This window comes from Notolepis coatsorum (assembly GCF_963971535.1).
Source record: "Notolepis coatsorum genome assembly, contig: SCAFFOLD_4158, whole genome shotgun sequence".
Lineage (NCBI taxonomy): Eukaryota > Metazoa > Chordata > Actinopteri > Aulopiformes > Paralepididae > Notolepis > Notolepis coatsorum.
In genome coordinates, this window is record NW_028169881.1 from 1 (window position 1) to 11570 (window position 11570).

At 48.1% G+C, this 11570-nt stretch overlaps 1 protein-coding gene across 1 annotated transcript; it reads right to left on the reverse strand.

Annotated features, from left to right (window-relative positions):
• Positions 1-4365: 4365 nt before the first annotated feature.
• LOC311248659 (gap junction alpha-5 protein-like) lies at positions 4366-7776 on the reverse strand (the record flags this gene model as incomplete). Its single annotated transcript, XM_084339508.1, has 3 exons — positions 4366-5421; positions 6496-6684; positions 7534-7776. Coding segments are annotated over 3 exons (1488 nt in total), but the record flags the coding sequence as incomplete, so codon positions are not given.
• Between the last annotated feature and the right edge of the window lie 3794 nt (positions 7777-11570).

An 11570-nucleotide genomic window follows, 5' to 3' on the forward strand; every position in this document is an offset into this window, starting at 1 on the left:
CTCTGAAAACAGCAGAAGAAGAACACATTCAGACAGCTGTGAGTTCTGCGTCTTGTGGTCGCTGTGAGGAGGTGACGCTGTAGGGACGTGGTATCACCCTGTGAGTGAGTCAGGATCTAATCAATAAAAGCCCTAATGTATAAAAAAATCGTTCCACCTTATGTAATTTAATGATTTATGCATTCGCTAATGTTTAAAAAGAGTTGGAGAGCATATGGAATATAAACTAATATATACGTACAGCCCATCCCATCGCTTGTCCTGGTTCATATCAATCTAACATGTACATAGTTCTGAAATATATTACTCAGGTAGTACTGTTACACTACTTTGATATATATAAAGTAAATATCTAGTAATCTAATATAAAATAAATATATATCTAGTAATCTAATATCAAGTAAATACCTAGTAATCTAATATAAAGTAAATATCTAGTAATCTAATATAAAGAAACTTTAGAAGTCTAATATAAAGTAAATATCTAATAGTCTAATATTAAATAAATGTCTAGTAATCTAATATAAAGTAAATATCTAATCTAATATAAAGCAACTATCTACTAGTAATCTAATATAAAATGAATATATAATCTAATATAAAATTAATATCTATAAATCTAATATAAAGTACATAATATACAGTAAGATTTCTCAAATAAAAAGTAGCATTTAGTTCATTTCAAACAGAAATGAGGATTTTGTACGTGCACGATATATTTTGGTCTTTGCAAATATTCGGACTATAAGTCTGTGGTGTCAGGGCCGTCTCTTTTTAATACCAACAAAGCTTCTGACAGCTATCTGCAGAATAACTGTGTTGTACTGTAACAGGTCTCATTATACTCTCATGATCAAAAGTAAAATATAAGTAAAAGTGCAGGCTTTAAAACAAAAAATTAAGAAAAAAAATCTATCTACTCAATACAGCTTGTCTGCTCCTGTGTCCAAATTGAAACAGATTTGTCACCAGTTTGATTTCTCTCTCATGACCTCCAGTCAGAACATCGAATGGACAGCTGGACACTCCTCTTTTAGCCCCTACCCTCCTCCCTCTCTCTCTCTCTCTCTCTCTCTCTCTCTCTCTCTCTCTCTCTCTCTCTCTCTCTCTCTCTCTCTCTCTCTCTCTCTCTCTCTCTCTCTCTCTCTCTCTCTCTCTCTCTCTCTCCCTCTCCCTCCTCCCTCTCTCTCTCTCCTCCCTCTCTCTGTCTCTGTCTCTCTATCTACATCTCTCTCTCTCTCTCTCTCTCTCTCTCTCTCTCTCTCTCTCTCTCCCTCTCCCTCCTCCCTCTCTCTCTCTCCTCCCTCTCTCTGTCTCTGTCTCTCTATCTACATCTCTCTCCCCCTCTATCTCTCTCTATCTCTCTCCTCTCTCTCTCTGTCTGTCTGTCTCTCTCTCTCCCTCTCTCTATCTCTCCCTCTCTCTCCATCTCTCTCCATCTCTCTCCCCCCACTCTCTCTCCCTCTATCTCTCTCCTCTCTCTCGCGCTCTCTCTCGCTCTCTCTCTCTCTCTCTCTCTCTCTCTCTCTCTCTCTCTCTCTCTCTCTCTCTCTCTCTCTCTCACTCTCTCTCTCTCCATCTCTCTCTCCCTCTATCTCTCCTCTCTCTCCTCTCTCTCTGTCTCTCTCTCCCTCTCTCTATATCTCCCTCTCTCTCCATCTCTCTCCCCCCACTCTCTCCCTCTATCTCTCTCCTCTCTCTATCTCTCCCTCTCTCTCCATCTCTCTCCCCCACTCTCTCCCTATATCTCTCTCTCTGTCTGTCTGTCTGTCTCTCTCTCTATCTCTCCCTCTCTCTCCATCTCTCTCCCCACTCTCTCCCTCTATATATATCCTCTCTCTCCTCCCTCTCTCTCTCTATGTCTGTCTGTCTCTCTGTATCTCTGTCAGTCTCTCTCTCTCTCTCTCTCTCTCTCTCTCTCTCTCTCTCTCTCTCTCTCTCTCTCTCTCCTCTCTCTCTCTATGTCTGTCTGTCTCTCTGTCTCTGTCTCTGTCTCTGTCTCTCTCTCTCTCTCTCCCTCTCTCTCCTCTCTCTCTCTCTCCTCTCTCTCTCTCTCTCTCTCTCTCTCTCTCTCTCTCTCTCTCTCTCTCTCTCTCTCTAACTCTCTTGACCTTCTCATGTTCTCTCAGCAGCAGCAGCATGTCCATCATGTCTTGATTGAGTGGAGGTTAATGAAAATCACTCCAGTTATCTGATCTGCTCGCCCCCGGTGTGAACTGTTTTCTTTTCTGCTGTGATGTTTTTGCAATGCTTTAAAAAAATTTTTTAACCTTTTGAACGTTCCTGTGAATAAGTGCATATGAGTGGGTACATGAATGTGTGGTGTGTCAGTGAGTGTGGGTACAACACATGTATGTATGGTAGTGTGTCTATGGGTACATCATGGATGTGTTGTGTGGTAGAGTGTGTATGTACAGTAGGTATCGTTGTTTTAGGTGCTGCACCAACCAATCTTGTTTTACTGTACTTGTACTTAATCTTATTGTGCTTAATGACAATAAAGCTTTCTACTTCTACTTCTACAACTCTGTACATACATCTGATTAGCAATATTACTCAGTAGTACTAATTCATACTTCATACATACATTCATACATACAATTCACTATATGAATTGAAAATGGGGGACCCTGATGGAAACAAGACGAAAGTCTTTCTCTGGTCTGCATCCCCTTAACAATTGTATGTATTGAGCCGTACTGTATTGTACCCATTCTGCAATCTGTTAAATAAAGTTTTCATTCATTCATTCATTCATTCATTCATTCATTCATTCATTCATTCATTCATTCATTCATTCATATAGTTTATTATACCCAGTTTAATCACCTGTACATTGTATTTTACTATTGTACTTTACTGTTACATTTGCACTCTGGTTGGATGCAAAATGTAATCTGAATCTAATCTAATGAAAGCTAGGCGACCTTCGGGTTAAAGCTCTTTATTTGGTTAGGGTTAGGAAGCTCTTTACTATTTTATTGCACTGTAAAAAAAATATATTTAATCTATTCTATTCTACTATTTTATTGCACTGCACTATTTTACTCTGTCTATTTGATCTTACTCTTTTTATCATTGTCTATTTAAAACTGAATCAAACCATAAACAAGGTGGCCTGTTGGGATGTTAGATCCTAACGTGAAAAACTGTGATTTTATATGTCTGCACTTTATGTGCTCACAAATAAAAGTGCTATACAAATAAAGTTTATTATTATTATTATTATTATAGGGATGCTTGATATTGGCTTTTTTACCGATACCGATATACCGATATTGTCCAACTCTTAATTTCCGATACCGATATCAACCGACACCGATATATGCAGGGTTTCCCCCCCCAAAAAATGGAATAATTTCAGGTAATTAACATTACATATCTCTTGTCGTGTAATTAACACAACATTATGCATACTTTGACAATAAATAAAATTATACTTTGTTCTTACTTGCTTGCCTGGGTAAATAAAGGTTAAATAAATGTAAAAAAGAAAAAAAAGATTTTATTTTATTTTGGAAAACCGATACCGATATTTTCCGATATCACATTTTTATGCCAATATCGGTAGGCCGATAATATCGGACATCCCTAATTATTATTTTTTGATCAACTTTTTCTCCCATTTTTCTATTTTTTTCCCATCCCAATTTTCGTATCGTCCAATTCTACCCTCCCCTGTCTCGAACGTTGTTAGGCCACGCCTCCCACAAGCCGGCTGTAATGTGGACGAAGCCTTGCATCACCTGTCCCCTCCGGTACTCGAGGAGGCAGCCGTCGCATCTTTTCACCTGCACAGCGCGATCTCTCAGCGGCACGTCTATACTTTCCGTAGCCGCATTTCTGGCAGACGCTCTCTGATTGGCCGACGTCAGTTTCTACACTGGTTAAGCTTAGGCAATCTTCGAAGTTGGTTAAGGTTAGAGTTTGTCTTAGAGCATGGCGATAGAACGCCAGGTAGTTTGCAGGCTGTTTGACGTGGAAATGGGCAAAGACACAGCTCGTCACGCTATTGGGCGCACATGTCACATGACCAGAAACGTCTGCCAGAAATGCGGCTACGGAAAGTATAGACGCCTCAGCGGCAAGGGTCTGTGTGGGAGGGACACGCCGCCCCCAATACTTCCTGATTCTTCTGTACAGGCGCACCAACCCACCTGTAGGAGTCGCTGTCCACAACGTCCGATCCCCACCCACCAGCTTCCCACCCCCTAACACTGCCAATTGTATTAGTATGAACGACCAGCCAAGCCGGTAGCAACGCCGAGAGCTGGGCTCGAACCCAGCATCTCCTGCATTAGTGGCGATCGAGCGCCTTGCCCACTGCGCCACTGGACATCCCTACTAATTATTATTATTACTTGCCATCGACATCCTCCGCGCGCCCGGCGGCGCCATCCGCGGCATGTCGCCCTGCAGCGAGCCCAGTTCGTCCTCCGAGTCCTCCGAGCACACGGAGCCGCTGGAGCCGCCGCTGATGACGGACGTGGTCTCGGAGGGCGGCGGCCGGACCATGAAGCTGGTCTTCCGGGCGTTGGGCAGCAGCATCCGGTCGTCCTCCTCCAGCTCCCTGATGACGAGGCCGGGCTTGTTGTGGACAGCGGCGCAGGGCACCACCAGGGTCTGGTTGGGTTGGTGGAGGTGGAGGTGCTCTCCCAGACGCGGCGTCCCGTAAAGAGCCGCCTGCAGGCTCCTGTCGGGACCTAGTCCCTCCCCTGTGGACGGAGGAGGTGCGCCCCCCCAGGGTGGAGGAGGAGGAGGAGGAAGGTGGTGGTGGTGGATCGCTCCGGCGGGCGGTGGGGTGGTGACGACCGGCCAGGGTCTGGGCTGCAGGGAGAGGCGAGGAGGCTGTGGCTTGGCGTAGCAGTTGGCCTGATGATAGTATCCCGGATGGGCCACGCTGTTGTGCCTCGGAGGAGGAGCCCCCTGCTGGCCGTACGGAGGAGGAACCTTCCTCTCCTCCTCCTCCGGAGCCACCTTGAAGATGGTCCGAGTCAGGGGGGGGGGGCCGTGGTTGTCGTGGGACGACAGGTTGCTCAGCACGCAGAGATGCTGCACGGTCGACTTCCTCTGCAGCTTGCAGCAGTCGCCGCCGTCGTCCTCCGCGCCGTACTTCTCCCGGTATATCGTCTGTTTGATCTTCCTCACGCCCAGGTGGGATATCTCCAGGACGTTGAGGAACAGCGACACGGCGGCGATGGTCATCATGAACACCATGAAGATGGTCTTCTCCGTGGGCCGCGACACGTAGCAGTCGACGCTGTTGGGACACGGCAGCCTCTCGCACCGGTAGAGCGGCGCCAGCCGGAGGCCGTAGAGGAGCAGCTGACCCAGGATGAAGCACACCTCCACCACGGAGCGCGTCAGGATGTGGATGACGTAGGTGCGGAGCAGCGATCCTCTCAGCGGCGCCTTCTTCACCTGGAATGAATGAATGAACGAATGAGCTTTATTGTCATTGTCACAATGTTACAACGAAATTTTAAATGCAGCCCTAGGTGCTAGCAGTCACACAGTCCTATTGATCATAAAAACACAGTCGTAAAACACAGTATTAAAATAATAAAAACAAGAGTAAGACATAATAGACATAAACAGGGGGGGGTATAAAAGAAAATTGCACTATTCCCTTACAGATGAAGCCCTTCAGATTCAGGTCCCTTCTGCCACTCCTCTGTCACTTTAGAACTAGCACTCAGGTGTTAATTTTCGGGGGGCTGGTGGCTGGGTCTAAACGTAAACAAATGGAGGGTACTTAACTTAAGTGCTTCCCCAGGGAGGGGCTCGGGGGCTACTGCCCTCAGACCCCCAAGATCATTTGTATATGGGCAGTCTGACTTGGGGTACTGACCATATAATTAGTGTTGCAATGCATGATAAATAAACAGTGAAAAAAGCTAAGAAATCGGATGGGGCTGGGACATTTGGGACGAATACAAATGTAAGATGAAAATCTCCCCAGCCTGTGGGAGGCAGTGGAGGTGTGAAATCTGGCCCGGTCCAGAACAATAGGAGTCACGCAATCAGTTTGGAGTGGAGTGGTGGAGGAGTGGTAGAGGCGCAGTAGATGCTTGATTTTTCAGGGCTGTATCTGTACTAGGTGCTAGCAGTCACACAGTCCTATAGGTCGTAAAAACAGTCATAAAACACAGTATTAAAATAATAAAAACAAGAGTAAGACATAATAGACATAAACAGGGGGGGGTTATAAAAGAAAATTGCACTATTCCCTTATGTGGGGGTGCAGGGGAGATTGTTGTTTAAAAAAAATTGCTGAGTTTAGTGCACTTATGGCCCGGGGATAAAAACTAAACTTAAGCGAGCGCAGCCGTATGAGGTATTTTTTTTTGCCAGGGTGGGGTGTGGGTCCTTTAGTATTTTCACTGCTTTTTTAAATTAAGACAGCGGGAGTTATATAGTTCCTCCAGTGAGGGGAGAGGGCATCCGATTATTTTTTTGGGCTGAGTTGACGACCCTCTGGAGCGCCTTGCTCACCTTCTGCTGCTCCACCAGCTTCTTCAGCTCCCTCTCCACGCGCCTGTGGTGCTCGTCCGCCTCCGGCTCCGTCTCGCCGAGCTCCTCCTTCAGCTGCGCCCGGCGCCGGTGGCGCCACTTGTCCAGCGCCCGCAGGCGGTAGAGGACGTGGCCCATGTAGACGAGCGAGGGCGCCGACACAAAGATGACCTGCAGGGGGCGATATGTGGCCTAAAAATATAATCTCCGATTGAAGTGCAAACCTAACTTTCACCAATCTTCACTTACCTTTTTTTTTATAATAATATCTTTACAGTGTGGTCTGGAAGCTCGGAGTTGCTAATAAACAGTTTAAAACATTGTTACTCCACGAGTGGTTCTCACAGAGCGAGCCGTGTAATTCCGCCATTGGTGTCACCGCGCATGCGCACCAGGCATTTGGCTGCCTGATCCAGGCATTACAGGCGGAAATACACGGCTCGCTCTGTGAGAACCACTCGTGGAGTAACAATGTTTTAAACTGTTTATTAGCAACTCCGAGCTTCCAGACCACACTGTAAAGATGTGTTAAACCCATATTGTACGCTGGGTATCTTTGAAATTCATATCTGATATATTTTTGACCCACCGCGAGCCCCCCGTCCACGCTTGTTACCTTATTACGACACTGGTTGTGGTCTACGTGAGAGTGACTGCGGTACAGCCCCAGGCTACACGCAGTCACGAAAGGGGCTAAGGTTACTCTTGATCAAACAAAGATGAATGTCCCTATTGGCATTAATAGTGCAATAACTTGCTTTTTCACCAAACTTCACTTAAAACAAATAAAAGGTGCCTCTTGATCATCAAACAAGAATGAATTTCCCTATTGGGATTAATAAAGTGCAAATCTAACTTTCACCAAACATCACTTTTTATAAAAATAAAGGGTGACTAAAAAAAAAGAAAAAAAATATTTGTTTTGTTTTGAAAATCGATTTTCATTTTTCAAAATCGTCCTAAATCATTAATTCGAATGAATCGATAAAAAATCGATGAATCGCCCCCAGCCCGCCCTACCTGCAGGACCCAGAAGCGGACGAGGGAGATGGGGAAGGCGCGGTCGTAGCACACCGCCTTGCAGCCCGGCTGCTCCGTGTTGCAGACGAACGCCGTCTGCTCGTCCTCGAACACGTCCTCGGCCGCCACGCCCAGCACCAGCATGCGGAAGATGAAGAGGATGGTCAGCCAGATCTTGCCCACCATGGTGGAGTGGACGTGGACCTCCTCGAGGATGCTGCCCAGCAGGTGCCAGTCCCCCATGGTCAGCCGCTCACCGCTTCACAGCCATATGCCCTCCTCCCGCTATCGAGGCATGGCACGCACACACACACACACACACACACACACACACACACACACACACACACACACACACACACACACACACACACACACACACACACACACACACACACACACAAGCCCGGTTAGCAACTGGACATAATATTGCTTAAAACAAGGGGTGAAAACAAGGCTTAAAACTAGGGGTGATCAAGCCTTCGAGGTGACGGCACCACCAAACACACACACACACACACCGCAAATAAGAACAAACGCTTATAAAACGATTTAATAGGCTAAACTTCATTTTAAATTCTTTGATTTACACTTGTTTATTGTATTTGATTTTTCTCGACATAATGCTACGTGGCCCGACTAGATCCGTGACTCCGTTGAGATACAAATGAATTATCTATAAAAGTGACTATCTTTGGAATCCACTGCTGTGGCGAGCCTGGGGCGAGCCTTTATCGCTACCGGGGGAAACATAGGGGGAACATAGGACCCGGGGAACATAGAACCCTTTTGCGGCTACCGGGGAACATAGGACCCGGGGAACATAGGACCCGGGGAACATAGAACCCTTTTGCGGACGGGGGAACATAGAACCCTTTTTCGAAAAAGAAAAAAGAAAGCGGGGAACATAGAACCCGGGGAACATAGGACCCGGGGAACATAGACATGTTCCCCACTAACCAACACTCGCTAACAATAATCAACACTAGCTAACACTAACCAAACACTAGCTAACAATAACCAACACTATAGCTAACACCAACCAAACACTAGCTAACACTAACCAACACTAGCTAACACTAACCAACACTAGCTAACACTAACCAACACTAGCTAACAGTAACCAACACTAGCTAACACTAATTAAAACGGAATTGAAACAGAGAGATTGTTATGGTTTGTAACCGACCCCAATCGCACAACACAAGACAGGTATGATGGTTTGCCAAGAAACAGATATTTATTGAGAGACAGGGAAAAAGGGCACTGTCCCTTTAAGGGAGAACACAAATACAGGAATATAACAAGAGGGGAAAAACTAGGTGCCTTTAAGAGGCGGGCAGGAAAAGGGAACACTAAGGGAAGGTTAATGAACGCTAGGGGAAACATTAAAGGAACGCTAGGGGAAGGTTAAAGGAACACTAGGGGAAGGTTAAAGGAACAGAGGAACTAGAGACTAGGAGAAGTCGGGAGAAGGAGAGCTAGGGAACAGGAGAACTGGGGACTAGGAGAACTAGGGACAAGGAACTAGGTGGAACTAGAAGGGGAGAACTTGGGACCAGGAACTAGGTGGAACTAGAAAGGGGAGAACTAGGGACAGAGGGGACTGAGGCCCGCGGAGGCGGGCTGGGGAACAGGGAGGAACTGGGGACAGAGACCCGCGGAGGCGGGCTGGGGACAGGGAGGAACTGGGGACTGGTGGGAAAACATCTGGGCCGCTCTGCAGAACAGAGGAGAGGGTTAATATTCAAAAGGGAACAAACAGAGCAGATGCAGAACAGTCCAAATAAACAAGGTAACAAAGTAATAATATCTTCGTGTGACAAACACACAGGGGGAGATGTAATGTCCAAAAATACTATCTAAGTGAGAACAAAAACAGAGTGGGAGATGAATTGTCCAAACTACTAACTAAGTGAGAACTAAAGGAGGCAATACGCTGGGTGAGTGACATCACAATCAAAACTCACCCAGGCGTATGCGTAATGGTACAGGAACAGCAGCGAGACGGGGGCAAGAGGCATTACGCTGGGTGAGTGACATCACAATCAAAACTCACCCAGGCGTATGCGTAATGGTACAGGAAACAGCAGCGGGAACGGGGGCAAGAGGCATTACGCTGGGTGAGTGACATCACAATCAAAACTCACCCAGGCGTATGCGTAATGGTACAGGAAACAGCAGCGGGAACGGGGGCAAGAGGCATTACGCTGGGTGAGTGACTTCACAATCAAAACTCACCCAGGCGTATGCGTAATGGTACAGGGACAGCAGCGGGGCGAGGGCATCGCCACCGGGTGGCTGGCTGTCCGAGCCGAGGGACAGAGTGCTGGAACAGTGGCGGTGGCGAGGGTGTCGTCCACCGGGTAGCCGACTGTCGGAGCCGAGGAACAGAGTGCTGGAACAGTGGCGGTGGCGAGGGTGTCGTCCACCGGGTAGCCGACTGTCGGAGCCGAGGAACAGAGTGCTGGAATAGTGGCGGTGGCGAGGGTGTCGTCCACCGGGTAGCCGCTGTCGGAGCCGAGGAACAGAGTGCTGGAACAGTGGCGGTGGCGAGGGTGTCGTCCACCGGGTAGCCGACTGTCGGAGCCGAGGAACAGAGTGCTGGAACAGTGGCGGTGGCGAGGGTGTCGTCCACCGGGTAGCCGCTGTCGGAGCCGAGGAACAGAGTGCTGGAACAGTGGCGGTGGCGAGGGTGTCGTCCACCGGGTAGCCGCTGTCGGAGCCGAGGAACAGAGTGCTGGAACAGTGGCGGTGGCGAGGGTGTCGTCCACCGGGTAGCCGCTGTCGGAGCCGAGGAACAGAGTGCTGGAACAGTGGCGGTGGCGAGGGTGTCGTCCACCGGGTAGCCGCTGTCGGAGCCGAGGAACAGAGTGGCGCGCCACACCTTGGTGTGCGCGTCGGAACCGAGAGACGCATCGGGGTGCGTCTGCGAGGAGGAGTGTGCCAAGCACGAGGATCTTTGGAAAATGCACGTTGGAGACTGGAGAGCGTGCCAAGCCCTTGAAGATGCGCGTTGCGCGCTGGTGACTGGAGAGCGTGCCAAGCCCTTGAAGATGCGCGTTGCGCGCTGGTGACTGGAGAGCGTGCCAAGCCCTTGCAGATGCGCGCTGCGCGCTGGTGACTGGAGAGCGTGCCAAGCCCGAGGGTCCGGGAGATGCGCGTTGGTCTAGATGTGCGTCAGGACGAACAGCTGCGCTGGAGTCTGCAGTGGAGCGCTGGGGTGCCTCCCGTGGAAGTACAGGGAGCGCAGAACAGTCTCCTCCACAGGCAACGGCGACAGCAGACGAAGGCTGGAGCAAAACATCTCAAGGCTGGAGAAATCCATATACAGCATTGGTAGACCAGAGGATCTCCCGAAAGAGTCTAGATGTTAGAGAATATGACTCAGCATGAATACAACACGACCCCACGCCGAAACGAGGGGAAGAGCCCTGGTATTTAAAGCCCACAGGGGAACTAATTAGCCTGCCACCACAGGTGCGAGAGGTAATTGATAATAGTCCAGGTGTGGCCACTGAGAGTAAACGAGAGTAAAGAACGAGAGGGTGGGGGCTAGAGAGAGTGAGTAGGGAATTCCTAACAGTAGGCTTAAAGAAGACAGAGAAAGTAGGTGAGCAGCGGACAAAAACCTCACAGAGATAGAGGCTGGTAGACTGAGAACAGGACTGAAACAGAGAGCTATAGAGGCTGCTAGAATGAGAACAGGACTGAAACAGAGAGGTATAGAGGCTGCTAGAATGAGAACAGGACTGAAACAGAGAGGTATAGAGGCTGCTAGAATGAGAACAGGACTGAAACAGAGGTATAGAGGCTGCTAGAATGAGAACAGGACTGAAACAGAGAGGTATAGAGGCTGCTAGAATGAGAACAGGACTGAAACAGAGAGGTATAGAGGCTGCTAGAATGAGAACAGGACTGAAACAGAGTTATAGAGGCTGCTAGAATGAGAACAGGACTGAAACAGAGAGGTATAGAGGCTGCTAGAATGAGAACAGGACTAAAACAGAGGTATAGAGGCTGCTAGAATGAGAACA